The 15,213-nt window shown below is 39.8% G+C and overlaps 2 protein-coding genes across 2 annotated transcripts; one reads left to right on the plus strand and one right to left on the minus strand.

Moving 5' to 3' along the window:
* Nucleotides 1-1,000: 1,000 nt before the first annotated feature.
* Nucleotides 1,001-1,480, plus strand: LOC104607400 (uncharacterized). The gene has a single exon (XM_010273040.3). It carries the CDS (start codon nucleotides 1,114-1,116, stop codon nucleotides 1,318-1,320), a length of 207 nt encoding a protein of 68 aa, XP_010271342.1. The 5' UTR covers nucleotides 1,001-1,113; the 3' UTR covers nucleotides 1,321-1,480.
* A 1,935-nt stretch (nucleotides 1,481-3,415) lies between these two features.
* Nucleotides 3,416-11,946, minus strand: EMB2656 (ARM repeat superfamily protein). Its single transcript, XM_010273041.3, has 12 exons — nucleotides 11,517-11,946; nucleotides 11,116-11,319; nucleotides 9,900-10,045; nucleotides 9,325-9,593; nucleotides 7,789-7,877; nucleotides 7,101-7,248; nucleotides 6,579-7,018; nucleotides 5,903-6,414; nucleotides 5,746-5,806; nucleotides 5,321-5,605; nucleotides 4,739-5,000; nucleotides 3,416-4,110 (listed from the first exon to the last, which is right to left on the minus strand). Exons 1-12 carry the CDS (start codon nucleotides 11,871-11,873, stop codon nucleotides 3,782-3,784), a joined length of 3,102 nt encoding a protein of 1,033 aa, XP_010271343.1. The 5' UTR covers nucleotides 11,874-11,946; the 3' UTR covers nucleotides 3,416-3,781.
* Between the last annotated feature and the right edge of the window lie 3,267 nt (nucleotides 11,947-15,213).

Below are 15,213 nucleotides of genomic sequence, written 5' to 3' on the forward strand. Positions count from 1 at the left end.
ATTCTGTCCAAGACTCAAAGGTTGAATTCTCCAACCCATGAGCGAATAGGATGATAACTGCGGTCGGTAAGACCAAACTACATTTGAAGTGATATGTTTCTTCGGTCCTCCGTTGCTTTTTACGCGGATAAGTTGCCACGTGGCAAGCTTTTTTGCTGCTTCACGCATACGCCCGCCTTTTGTCGACCAACAAACTTAACGTAAAACCAACTACTCCTTCTGCCTCCCCACACCTACATCGCTAAAACCTCAAGATCCACCCCATCCACCCATCCACGTAGTAACCCTTTCCTTCATTTAAATATCAAATTTACCCTCTTAGTTAAGAACGTAGGCAAAAATGGTTTATTACATAAAAGCCGCCTACTGCACTTTGAATGTTGAAACTACCCTTTTGTCGACGGTGGACCTGGACCAGTGAAATTTGAAATGACGAAAATACCCCTATTGACCACCTGGGATTTGGCAACGACACGATTTACACGTGCACAATTAATAAACCACATTGATGTCGGCTACCGACACTGGAAAACTAGGGAACGAGGGTCATATCGTCATTTAGCGTACAGTTTAGAATCGAGGGACCAAATAAGAAATACTCGGAAAACTACGGTTATTATATGTCGCCCGATTTGGCGTACGCGTAGGTCTCCACTGTAGAATCCGGTCAATTTAAGGAATCTTTGGGTTGATGGGCGGGTAAAAGGAGCTGCTGGCGCTAAATTTGACCCGAGTTTGTCCCGACTGTAGCGTTCAGGGTTGAATGATGAGGTCAAGATTCAAGAACAATGGAATCGGATTAATACCACGCGCATATGTCAGTAAGTTTTGGGGAATAAAATGGCATTTAGGTAATTGTTATATGAGTTCAACTTCAAAGGAGTCGTCTCGTATTCATCCAAAAGAGAGGATTTCCCACCACCTTCCCTTCTCGTATGGAACTCATGATGAAACCATGTTTCTCTTTCCTCCATATATATAAATACTAGTAGATATATATACATAGAGAGAGAGAGAGAGAGAGAGAGAGAGAGAGAGAGGTGAAGAGGAATCCTCGCTAAAGAAGAAAGCGTGGTTCTTTCTTTCGTATTGGGATTTGGGTGGGAAGAAGAGATGGAGCAGAGGAAGAGTAGCAACAATGATCAAATGGGTACCCCAGTTCACAGTCAAGTTAGAAAGATCAAGCAAGAATATGAGAATATCAAAGACCCATATCCGCAGAAGCTAGAGATCAGACCAGTTCTTCGGGAGATCACCCGGCAGCTCTCTCGCTCGCCGCTGGGACGAGTAGGCCGAGCCATCTCTGTTGGAGACTCGTAGAGTTTGATTGGAGATGGATGCTCCAGGCGTCTGTCTAGCAGTAGGGAGCATAGGGGGTCTAGTTTTTCTATTTGTCTTTTGGTTTTACTTTCACTTGTAAAACCTTTATTAGAGGTAAGAGCAGCTTCCCATGACTGCCGACTGGTGCAGCAGATGATGACGAGGAAAATCTTCTTTTTTCTTTTCTTTTTAGGTCTCTGTGTGTAACTTCCATGCTTTCTCAGTTTGAATTGATGGATTGAGTTAGCGGGCTTTTTATTCATCCTTGCCAGTTTTGCACAGAGGAACCAGAGGATATCTCTGAATCCTGTTCTTCCGGTTTCTTAAATTCTGTGGGTTAGTAATGGGAACATCTGGTTTAACCTTGTATATAAATAAGTATGTAAAATAATGGCAAACTAGAGCTTGCCGTCTCTCTCTCTCTCTCTCTCTCTCTCTCTCTCTCTCTATGCAATTCAAAAACTCCACAGATAGGATTTATCTGTTTTGGTAAAATAGGGAGCGTTTGTAGAAGCTTTGGGAACAAATCCTTTTAACTTTGAGGAGGCAGAGAGAACCGAGTACATTTGATATCTCGATCTCAGAATTTGATTTTGAAGCAAAATGAGAAGGCAAAGTTCTTGCTTTTCTTTGAAAGCAAAATCTGAGTACAGGAAAGCACTCTTTGTAGCCACAGCTTTTTTTTTTGGTCTTACAATTCCATTCTGCCTATGACAATCTCCCATCAATGTGGATTCTAATGGGGTATTTGAGTTTGAGATTTCTCTATTAGAGTAACGTCTAACTGCTTTTTGTTTTTGCTTGTCGGTGGTACACCTTCCCTCCTTCTTCAGGGAAGGAAATTGGTTCCTTTATTATTATATGGTATGCAATCCGCTGTCTGATCCCCAGTCCTCCACTTGCTTGGATTAATAGAGCAATATTTGTTTTTGACTGTCATCTAAATTAATTGTTCTATTCAAAGGAGTCTGGAGTGACAGAGGAAGTTTAACCAGTAAAGTTAATTGTCATTGGTTTTCATGTAGGGTTCAACTATGATATGATATGGTAGCCAATTAGGTGTTATTTATCAAAATTCATGGGTGGGTTTTGATTGGTCAAAACTCATCCGACATGGTATGGGAAAAAATATTTATTTCTCCGTCTTCCATTAAAGGATGTTCCTATTTGATCATGATCCTAGTTAGGAGATCGCCAACAATCTCCATAAGATAGCGATAACTCAAGATTAAAATCCCAACCACTGATTATGGGGTTTTTTGTTATCGGAACGCGTTCCGATTTGTTAAGACTAGAGGAATCCGGCTGATTTTCGTGATTTAGGGTGATTCCCAAAATCTTTGGGAGATAAATGGATTTCTACAACCAAATACCCACCATGCTGGGAAAAATGCATGCTAGGAAATTGGAACGAAATATAATAAAATTAAGGAAAAATCTATGATGCCCGAAAGAAACGATACCGGAAAAGCTTTGATCAATCAAAAAAACCCATGAGTTTTGATAAAATAAACCACCTGATTGATTACCACTTTTATTATGCCAGTTGATTGGTAATAAGTTTCTGGTATCATGTCTTTCGGCAACATAGTGGAACCTTAAAGATGCAGCTGAAAACAGCAACCAAAAGTTGGAGGAAAATTTTTGCCTATCTCAAAGATAACAATCTTTGACAACTGTATCACCAGTTGCGGATAAGATCATTCATAATGTCTATGATTATAGGTTTCCTTTTGGATGCGGCATATGATAGCCAACTCAGTTGAGCCTGAAGCAACAGCCATTCATTCTGCATTATGTTGGTGAAGTATTCGTGCAATCACAGAAAAAGTAGTTATAGTGCAAAGAGGAGATATTTCATTTGATATCCCCAGAGGATTCTTAGATGTAAGACTTGAGATTACTCAGACTGTTTATTTTACCGTCTCCATTTGATATTCTGCCTGTCTCTGATAAATATGATGATGGAAGGCGCCGAAATATAGAATCATACTGACAGTAGTACAATACAAACCACTGAAGCATTAGCTTACGGTCCAAATCACGTTGCTATAAATAATCAAACACAACACAGTAATAAAAACAAAAACAGAAATACTAAAAAGGATGGATATTACTCAAATACTTGGATCCACAGACAATTTTGGATAAATTGTTACAGACAATTCTTGCTACAGACATGGTCACCATGCAGATCATTCCTACATGATCTGGGGCAGAAATCAGAATACAGAACATATGACATTGGTGGTATAATTAAAAGATCTTGGTTTGGGTTTCCTTCCTTTCATTTGCTATATCAAGTCACACTCACAAGCACAACCCAAAAAATAAGCACAATTGACATTTCTTAGAAACCCTGTTTCTTTGATGCCATCTTTACAATTTACAACTGAAACCAATCTTCATCCTGCTAACAACCAATCAAACTCCTGGGTGATGGAAAGTTTTCATTTCACTGCTAAGCATAATCTTCAGAGTCACTGGAGTCCTCTTCAGATGTCACATCTGACACTGCATCATTTTCATCATCAGTCTCCTCAATCCTGACATTTCTTTTAGCAGTAATCTTATCAAGTGCTGCAGTCTTGCTTGCCCTTTGAGAGCGGGTGCTTAACATGGAAGGAGTGGGAGGAACAACAGAAGTAGGTGAAGTTTCTCCCTCGTCTGAAGAAGACTCCTGCCTTGCTTGTCTCCTAAGCCGGATGGATCTGACTGATCGTGGTGCTGGTGTTGGTGGCATTGTAGTTGAAACATCCATACTAATATTGCTGTCCAGTTCTAACCTTCCTGACATCATAGTGTAGAAACAGATCACAATTGAAAAGAGAAGAAAAAAAATAATGGTCAAAGCCTTCTCTCATTTTAACTGCAACTAATCCGTACCAGTGATCGATGTGTTAAGACTTGGACCAGACACAAACCCGGAATGCTTTCTGGGTCATGGTCAAATGGTTTGACCATGCCTGACATATTCGATATATTTAACACTTTTTTGTAAAACATAACATGTCTTAGTGCATTGGCGGGATCCAGATCTCACCATTTACATTTTATGGATTAATGGTAATAAAGTAACTTGGCTAATTGATAGGTTGTGAGTTTGAACCATGAGACTTACATTTTAAGTTTCTAAGTATTTACCAACCCAGGTGGGTCATTAAAACCGGTTGTATCATCAAAACCCAGCCAGTTTTTAATGGTTCTGCCGAGTTTTGACCGGTTCTACCGGTTTTTCAGAAATCTGAAACCCAGGGATCTAAAACACCGGAATGGTCTCCAATTCCTGGGTCTAATGACTCGACCGTCCTGTCCGGTCCGGGTCTTAAAACATTGCTAGTGATTAAAACTATATTTAGTTACATAATAGAACCATCTATCTAGATTTCTAATATGGGGACAAGTGGCAAAGGTGTACCAAAAATAAGATTAACTTCATCTTCTGATAAGCTCTGATCTGGATGTTTGTCCAGGACTCTAAGTTTATCTGCCATTCGTGTCAACTCCTTCACAAGCTCCTTGTCTGTAAGCACAAATTCTGCCATTGGATTCAAAAATCCCCTCATACATTTAATCGCCTCTTGCTCAGATGACCGAAAATGGAGCAAGATGACAATCCTACATAATGCTGACATATAAGATTTTCCAGCAGATGTTTTCTTTGTAGGGAAGTTCACCACCTAATTATAACAGCCCAAATAGAATTAGTCAGAGCACTATGTATAAGATAAACCACAACATGCAAGAAAAGTTAGAGTTCTTTCCATGAAAAGAAAATTACAAGTGCTAGATTTGTATATACAACAACATTGGGTAATAGCCTTTTCCATGCCCTAGATTTGTATAACAAGTGGAATAATCAGTGTTTGATAGTGTACAAATAAATGTAAACTAAAAGCCTAATCCTTGTTTGAGAATAGGAAGAGACGATTACAGAGAGAAGCATAATGCCAGGCTCATGTGTTAGTAAAATGTCAGGGTTTAAATTGAGAAATATAACCTCTGCAGCTATGCGAATGGCAAGCCCTTCCTCCCCACTATCAAAGTCAAATGGCAGCTGCTCAGGATTATCAGGAGTTTCTGGTGACTTCCTTCTGTCATTGTCACCCTCCATTTCATTTTCTTTTGGATACACAGCAGCTTGCATCATCTGCAGCATGAAACGTGATGCTTGGATTGCACGTTTCCGCATATTAGACACAAGTACAGAAGACCCACCCACATTCCCATAAATACCCGGCCACATTGAACGCATGACTGGAATAAACGCTTTGGAAATGCATTTCTACACATATGGAGAAGACAAATTTGAGTCATTCACAAGAAGGAAATCCATATAATATAAATATTCTGCCAAAAGAGCAAATTAACTAGAATATATATATATATATATAAAATATAATATAATATATATAAGTTACTTGCCTTGTGATCAGTTGAGAGTGATGGATAATGCTCAAAAAACACAGATAAGCATTGCTTCAATCTGGTAACCAGAAATGAGGAAGAGTAAATAACTGTCAATACAACTTAATCAATAACACATGCAGGGAGGAAAACAGCAAGCAGGAAAAATGATCACCTGTGCATTTCTTTTGTTTCATTGTTGAAGTACAGGTTGATTAGCTTTATGAGGATTGAAGTATGCAAAGGAGAAGTAATGCTCAGATAGCTCTCACTTAAAAGAAGAATCTTAGCAAACCCCTCCCCTAAGATAGCTTGTACTGATTCATGATCATCAGTTTCTACATATTCAACCCAATCACCCTGGTCAAGTCCAGCATATAAGAGATCTAAGAGTTGAACATTTAAATCCCCATTTAAGTCACACAAGTTAAGAAGAGTAAAATTTCTTTTATCATCCTGAGATTGTGAGAGATGTTGTCCTGTTGTTCTGTCAACTTCTTGAGGACCATGCCACATTCCAATATCAACCAGTGCCTTGCTAGCCATGACACTAACAGGACTAGGACCATTTACAAAAGAATGCTGTAACTGCTTTACTAGCTCCTCACTTGGTTTCCTCTCCAATAACCCAAAGAGACCAAGACATCTTGTAGCAGATCTTTGTACATCTGGGTGAACATGCTTTGCCTGCATTCAATAAAGACACTGAGAATTCCACTTCCAGAAGAATTTAAGCTTGAAACATGATTTGAAAAAAAAAAGAAAAAGAACTAGTGATCTAGATAAATATAAAGAATTAGACTGAACAACAAGAACATCAATACACAAAGGAAATTTGTTAAAGTTCATACCCCAGGAAGCAGTACCGAGTGCAGTAATTCTGCAGGTTCAATGGCCTTTCCTTGCACCCAGTGAAAAGATTTTATATTTTCCAAGAGAAGACTGGTAATAGCAAGGCAATGCATCCATTGCATAAAGTCTGCAGTTCTCTCCCTGCAAGGCCGAGCAAGCTCCTCAACAACCCCAAGAACCACTTCTTCAAATTCTCCAACAGAAGCATGTACTTTCCTCGCCAACTCTGAAACTGCAAATGCCCACTCCCTGTCTCCGCCTAGATTAATGCCATCTCCTATGATAACCTTGTTCCCATCATCATCAACTTCATGTTCAATAGGTCTATGCAATAATTCCTGCACAAATGAACTAGCAACTTTCCTGTTTGTAGCATCAGAGAAATCGAGCATAACACCAAGCATTAGCAGCTGCCGAGATACAAAATGATAATTTGGTCCTGAAATAATTACTTGGGATCAGCATGTATGCTCAGATTCACAAGTACTTTGTATATATTGACTATTATGAATTTATCCTACCTGCAGCAAGATGAGCCTTCACCAATTCAACATAATCAGAAACTGTTGAGGGCAGGATTCTCTCTAGAAGTTCATTGTTATCCGAGGCTTCTGCTGCATATATTACAGCCTCGGTCCCCATTGTTGAAGCAGCATCAGAGCCTTTTGCCTGTGAAGTAATCCACCTAATGATTTAGATGATAAATACAAGGAAAACATACTGTATTATTAATAATAAGAACATATTTGATTTCAAGAGTGCCAATCTGCAAGAGATCATCATTTTTTAAATGACTTCAAAAAGACCTGAAGATCTAAGTACAGCTCTGGAAACTTAATGGAAAGCAGTCCCATCCTAAGCACAAATATAGAATCATTTTGTATAACAAATTTTAATAATAGGATTGCAGAGAAGAGCTGAAAATTTTAAGTTGAAACACCATTATCAGAACCTTGAAAGGTTGATAAGACTAGGGAGCAGTTACATCATATAGGTCAAAAGCAAATAACTGTAGGCAGCTGTTTAGAGAAAAGGAAAGTTAGAAATTGAATACTTGTGCAAGGAAACTTAGGATTTTGGGTTATAATATTATGTCAAACTCATGGACAATAAACTGCATTGGAGGAAGATTTTTTGGAGTGTAGATTTACTTCCCTAAACATACCACTCATAGACAGAACATATTAAACTAAAACTGAAGTTTCTTACCTGTGCCTCAGTCTGTAAGTGCTTACATAAAATTCTCCAATAAATAGCAACCTCTGCTTCCATTAGTTGAATGTTGGGAATACATTGTCCTGGCATGGGCAAGCCAAACTAAATAAATAAAATGAATGGTAAGAATAAATGGTATACACAAGAAATACAAACTGTTAATCCTTGTGGAAATTGTCAGTAAGCTGTTAAACGGGGTCTGAGTTGAAACTATGCTACATAAATTCCGATACCAACATGACAATTGAGGGTACTCTTCTAAGTATGCTGATTAAAGAACCTCAAAGTGATAGAAAATTTAAAAAAAAAAAGTTGTGAAGTCAAAATACTTGATAATTGTGAAGTCAAAGTATTTAACTGTTCAGTATTGCTTGTGTTGATTTATGCTTCTACTTTCAATTTCTTTCCTTTTCCAACAATTACCCCACTTATATAACATAAATGGCAAAAGATGTCCTAATAGGTCAAGTAGAGACCTTCCCTTCAGAACACCATTTAATTTTGCAATGTGGAAAGATATTGTGGCCAATCCAAACCATCCATTACATAACCCACTACATTTACCACAAAATCAATATCAAAGTTGATACCAACCCTATACTAAAACGTTGTATTGGAGTTCAATCCAATTAATAACAGCCATCCATACTTTTAGTTTATTGGACTAAAAAAAGGTTATAAAAGATGGTATATTTTGAACATGTTTGGTAAATAAAATAGTTTTTCTGTTCAGTAAACATTCCACCAAGGTTTCATCATTAGATATTTCCCAAACCATCTTATATCCTGCCCTTTTCTAAGAGATCACATTAGATAATTGGACAGCAAAAGGAAATCTCATAAAGCTTGACATTCCTCAAACATTTTATTTATTCTCTGAGTTTCTAGTCTCTGAGTTTCATAAACCACATAATATATGATACCAGGGGCCATTACTTGGTGTAATGATAAAATCTTGGACTGGCAAGTATGAGAATGCAGGATCTAGTCCGAGAGCAGCCACTTTGTGCAAAAAAAAAAAAATGCCAAAAAGTTAGGACCGTATCACATCTACTCCTCCCAAGATCCCAGATAGCTGGGATGGCGGGACCAACACTGTATGGCCTTTTTTAATAAAATGATTAAAATCCCATTATCTCAAGTTCAAAAAGAACCAAAGGAACAGATAAATATGATTATACTAGATACTAAACATTAGGCTTCAAGAACTACTACCAAAATCCAATCTCCGATGAACAAAGTGACAAACATATGAAAGTATTAATTATCTATACTTGCATTACATGCTATAAATGCATGTTCATATGATTGCATCCATGAGTGTTGGGCCCATCTATATTCCACAGCCACTCATCAGTGATAAGTATCTAAAATATGTTCAAGGCTTCAAGTAGAAAAGCAATAAAAGATACAAGTTTCACAAATCTTCCTTTTATTTTTTGATAAGTAACAGTATGGGTTCCTTTCCATTCTACCCAAAAAATTGGATGACAAGAAAAAAATACAAAGCCATAGAATGACTTCACAAACCTTCATTTGTATCACAGGTTGATACTAAAAACTGTCGGATACTCTGTCCATCCTGCAGATCCACCATCCCAGCTTTTAAGAGAGTCCCAATTACAGCCTCCCCAACAGATTCATAAGTTTCTACATCGAGAAACTTGAGAAGGGATATGGGGTCTCCATTACAACGTCTAACAAGCCACTCATCTTTCATCAATTTTAGACATTCTTTCTTTACAGACTCAGACCTGTCTGCAAGACCCCTTTGAAGAATAATTGTCCTAAGTTTGATGCTGACATTGAGAAAAGAAGAGACAAAAGCCAATAAACCATGTTATATGTCTTATAGAGAGGCATATATTTGCTTAAAACAATTTCATCATAAAGTTTATGATTCAAAAATGCTGCACCAAATCATGTTTTTCTTTCCTTTAATCAAGTGAAGTAAATTCTTACTACAACTTAGAAGAATAATACTGTCAATAATCAATATTAGCATGTCACATAATCAACAAACTATGGCATATAACTAAAGATAAGGCCTTATGAGACTCATCTTTTAAAATGAATGCAGATTATGGTATGAAAATAGGAATTACCTGAGGCTCTGGAGGGGAAATTTATTAGCCAGAACACAGTATGCTGCTCTACGAACCAACTCACTTACATCGCGTGTGCACTCAATTATTGCTGCTGATGTTGCACTGGAAGGAGGCAAAGATAGTACTATTGTTTTGCGAACCTCCTGCAAACACTTTACTGTTGATCTCCAAGTAGAAGTGATTTTTACTAAGAACAAGAAGAATGCAGCATCAAGGTAGGAATGGAACTTTTGAAGACATTCCTAAACAAAAAATACTTATCAAGCTTTTGGTGGGAAACCATATTCTTATCTAAAAATTTCTGGCTATTCATTATTATACCTTTAGGAAAATGGCAACTTTTAAGTTACCTTTATATTTGTAACTAAAACAACAGGAAGAAAAAAGATTATTTAAGTCCAACTGGCTTATCAAATAGCTTAGATGTTTTTTAAGGAATTAGAAAACATAGATCAGAACATAGCATTCAAGGATAATTAAATTGGAGTTTTTGTAGAGAGAACTTAGTAATTTCTTTTGGAATTTCACTCCATCCAAGAGGTTAACCAGTTCAGTGCACTGCTCTAAATCATAAGTTATTCAGTTGGGCAAGTATGTTGGATTTTCATTCTATGGACAAAAGTAGGAGTTTTCCTCTATTTTGCCTTGCCTAACTATTTGAGCTTAGCTACATGAATCCTGTTTTACCATTCCATTCTATCCAGTGCAACATCCATTGTTAAACAATAGGCCCTTAAATCATTTCCCCCTACTTCAATGTCCAACTTGATCTCCCTTTCTGAAAAAGAAAAAAAATAGTTTTTTCAACTTCAGATCACTTCTTACTGTGCCGTATGTGTAGATGGTCTTCTTTAAGCATGTCCAAACCGTTTTGGTCTATTTTTCATCACTGTCACCTATTTGAGCTTTTCCTAGGTTCCTTTAAATAAGTTCATTTCTGATCCTATTCTTTGTGGTTTTCCTACTCATCCAACTCCACCATGCAAGCTTATATAACACTCCCCAACCCTGACAAAGGAGGGTTGTGTCAGGTTGACAGCAAGCATTAAAACTTTTGCCAAAGTCTTATGAAAATGGATCCTGAATTGTCCCCTATTTGGCATCATTCAGAAAAAAAAAAAAAAAAAAAAAACAAAAACAAAAACTGAGCCTAGTGAAGAATTGTTATAAGGCATCATGCAGTTAATTCCCACAAATTCTATTGAAATCTTACCGGGTTTTGTTCAACAGATAAGGCCTGAAGAAACACATCAACAACGTCACTGTTCTCTGAATCATTTGCAAAACGTGCAAGAGCTCGAACTGCAAATGTACGAATAGCTGGGACCTTATCTCCTACTCGTAATTTCATGCAATCTATTACATCATCCCATAGTTCATTGCTTACTTCTGCATCGTCTGGCAACCGCATTACAATCTATAATTACAGAACCAAGAAAAAAAAATCAAATTTCAGCATCTGAACCAAAAACCCAAGTAAAGTACAATTCGGGTTTACCAATCAATAAAATTAAAGAGACCTGAATTGGAAAATATGAAAATTGATGGCAATCACTGAAGTGTTAAGACACCAAAAAGATAAAACTTTTCAGATTATATAAAAGTAAACATCACCTCAGAAATTATTTGGCAAGATCTGAACCTAGCGGTCTTATTGGAGGCAATAGCAGCGACCAGAAGAAACCGCAAAAATTCCTCCAAGAAGGCATCACAATCAGCGGAATGTTTTCCGTCGCGGTGAGCAGAGAAGATAGCGATAAATCGGACAACCCTTTCGGCAGAAGCTATTCTCTTCTGGAAGTCAAAGAGGGGCGTTAGGGTTTTGGAGAATGCCGAAAAGAAATGGAGAGGGGAAGAAGAACGAATTGCCAAAAGTTCCTTCAGCTTTCTGTTGTGTATGGCGTAGGAGGCACGGCTTTCGTCCAAGACAATAGCAATCTTCTGCATCAGTAGCTTCTCCTCGCCAGTCATGGCTCAAGCTCGTTCTCTGTCGCGCTCCTTTTCCCACCGCTTGTCTGTCAAAATCAATCTTCTATCTGAAGTTCTTCTGTTCTTGTTTGAATTTGGGCGGGCAGTTAACGGTGTCGTTAGATAAAATTTAACGGACACCGTTAGCAAGTAGGTATGTGCACTGCACGTGATACCAACATAAAAGAGGCGTCGAGGGATGTCAGTGGGTCGGGTTAAATGGTAAACCTGCAAGGAAGAATCGACACTATCGGATTAGGATCGGGTCTGTCTTGATCAGGTTGAAGACTTGAGGTGGAATCATGCTAAACCCGAGTATAAATGGGCTGGATCAAGTTCAACAATTCCACTCTAGGTTTGGGTAAGTAAGGCCAAAACCGAACCAGACCCGTTGAGTCAGTTAGGGGTGTAATAGAGCCGAATCCAGCTAAGCATTCAGGCTTGACTCGACTCAAAAGTGTTTGTTTTTTTGTCAGATATTCGACTCAAAAGTTTGGAAGCTTGAAACTCAATTTGAGTTTGGTTGAGTTTTGAGTTTCCCTCAGGTTTTACTTTAACAAAAACCTCCCTTAAACTTTTCAAAAACTCTACACATACCTCCCGTCACTTACCTAGATGAAAAGCATTCAACCGATGCATTATGTTTTACAAAATACCTATTCTACCCTTTGCATTTTAACTTGAAATAACCCATTTGTCATCCTCTTCTTTTTTTTTAATCTCCTATCATGAAACTCCATCGAGCCACGAAGAGAGAGTAGCATTCAGCCACCATACACTCTTTCTCCCCTAAAACTTCCTCTAGTCAAAGTACAAACAATTTTTCTATACCGAATATAGAGGATGTGAGCTCTATTCTTCCCATCAAAAAAGTCCTTAATCGTTGTTTTCCGTTAATTTTTTTTTATACTGAATACAGAGGATGTGTGTTGTGTTCTTCCTATCAGAAAAGTCCTTAATCTTTGTTTCAGCTGTAGACAACCAAATGGAGGTGGGTGATCAATAGATTCCAGAAAAACTTACAAATCATCACAGCTTATTCAAATCCTAATTCCTCCACGGCTACAAATTTCATCCTTTCTCAAGCTAAAGCCTTAGCCCTAGAATATCTGGACCTTGCTTTCAATTCTCTTGAACTCACACACTAGCATTGCTTCCATTGAGCTTCGGAAATGGAACCACCTCCCTTTCAATGCCCACCTCGACCAAGAATGTGTTGGCATGCAGTAGCTTGAGGCCATCCGCAGATTGAAGGATTTTGGATTCCATCCAATGAGACCCATTTACTTACCATTTATCCTCGATGAGGAAACCAGAGGTCATAGCAGATATGCCAAGTGAATTTCATTCTTTTTCCTCTTCTTTAATTGATATTAATTTAAGCATTCAATTGCACTAGTTATTGTCTTTTGTTTTTTACAGAATCATCATTATCAATCATCTTGACGGGACCAGATGAGCAATTCTTCCTCAACCAGAAATAAGTAATGGATTTCTACCATAAAAAGAAAAGAAGAGAAAAAAAAAAACAAAAAAGAAAATACAGACTAGGACATAACACAAAAATCCACATAGCCATCTGGAAGTTGTCCTAACATAATCAAACATACCAAATAAGTGATTCTAACTGATGATGCACAACCGGCCGGTCTTAGCTGTCAACGATCTTGCCTCTGACTGAGTGGTAGGGGACCTGAAACGGAGGGGGTGAAGAAGCTCCAGAGAGAACCCGGCGTAAGGGCTCCGAAGCTCAAGTTAGAATCTTTCAAATGCAAGATAAGCCAGATAGCGCAAAAGTTAGCATACCTTGTTCTTGGGGGGTAGGGAGCCTTTTATAACCACCTCGCGCACTCACTTCCAGGCTTCTGTCAGATCGGGCATGATTATCTCTGAGCTCCTACCAGTTCGGATGTCATCCCCTCTGGCCAGACATAACCGCCACTGCTCCTTTTGTTGGAGCCGTCTCTGCGGCTGGTAACGACGGTGGCAGGTGGCGGTAGCAGGAGGCCATTTGAAGTGTGGCTGTCAGGCGTCAGATCCCAAATCAGTCAGGTGCGCCGCCCTTGGATACGGACGTCCTCGGTGTTAGGTATGTTTGGTCAGTCTGGTGTTTCAGAAGCGCAGTGCTGGAGTGGCGAGCGAGATGTCTTGAGTTCGGTTTGGGGAGTGTTCCGAGTTGCCATGGGCCAGCTCGGGTCACAGCTGTGGCTTAGAACCCGAGATAGTTTGGGCTCCTTGCAGGGAGCTCGGGTTCTCAGTAGGGAGCTCGGGTTCTTAATAGGGAGCTCAGACTCCCAGTAGGGAGCTCGGGTTCTTGGTAGGGAGCTCGGACTCCCAGTAGGGAGCTCGGGTTCTTGGTAGGGAGCTCGGGCTCCTAGTAGAGAATCCGGTCTGGTGGAGTTCGGGCTCAGTAGTGAGCTTGGACATCGTTACTTTCAGTGCTCGTTTTGGGCGTTCTGCTGCACCAAGTTGCTTGCTTTTGCCATGTGTCGGGTGATTGCGAGGTCGGGTCAAATTTCCCTTCATCAATTGCCCCCCACTCCCTGCGACAAGGGTCCTGTCTTAGCGCGGGGAGTTCGTAAGGTAGCAGGAGGATTTTGGTCCGTACTGAGGGCGCTCGCTTTAATTTGATTTTCAAAAAAGGCGCGCGTTTGGGAGATGTGATGGTAGCCGTTCGGGAGTCGTGCTGCAGATGCTTTTATTGCGAGGAGATGTGCGCTGATACCCTGTCAGTTTCGAGAAGATGCGTACTGACACCTCGTCATCTCTGACAGGACGTGCGCGACGCCTCATCAGTTTCGGAAAGACGTGCGCTGGTCAGCTTCGGAAGACGTGCGGTTAGCGCTGCTGTGGGCCGTTGGATTGGCTTCGATCTGGGCCGTCGCTTTCCGGCCGCTGTGGATATAAATAGCGGGGGGGGCCCAGTTCTTGCTACTGTGCCTCTTGAGCTCGCGCCTAAGTGTCAACTCGCGTCCAGGCTCTTCAGCTCGCGTCCCAGGTTCCTTGCTTGTTCGAGCTTTCGTGGTCTACTTCAGTCTTCTTTTCGGGTGAGTGCTCTTGGAATCCCGTTCCATTCCCTGATGTCTAGTTCGGAGGGTCCAGACAGTTCAAGCGGGTCTGATGTAGGTTCTACGAACCAATTTGCGTCCCCCGGTAGTTCAAGTGAGCCCGATGTAGGTCCTGAGGAAGAAGTTGAACCAACAGGCCGAGGTGCCTCGGGTAGGTCGGCGTCCACCTCCCGTTGTGGCTGGGCTTTAGATCAGTTCGGCCCTTCAACTATGACGCCTGAGGGATTTCAATCCCTCATAAACTACTACAACTTGCCCGGGGAGCACGCCTACTT

The sequence above is a fragment of the Nelumbo nucifera genome, chromosome 4, assembly GCF_055504915.1.
Source record: "Nelumbo nucifera cultivar China Antique chromosome 4, China Antique-T2T, whole genome shotgun sequence".
Lineage (NCBI taxonomy): Eukaryota > Viridiplantae > Streptophyta > Magnoliopsida > Proteales > Nelumbonaceae > Nelumbo > Nelumbo nucifera.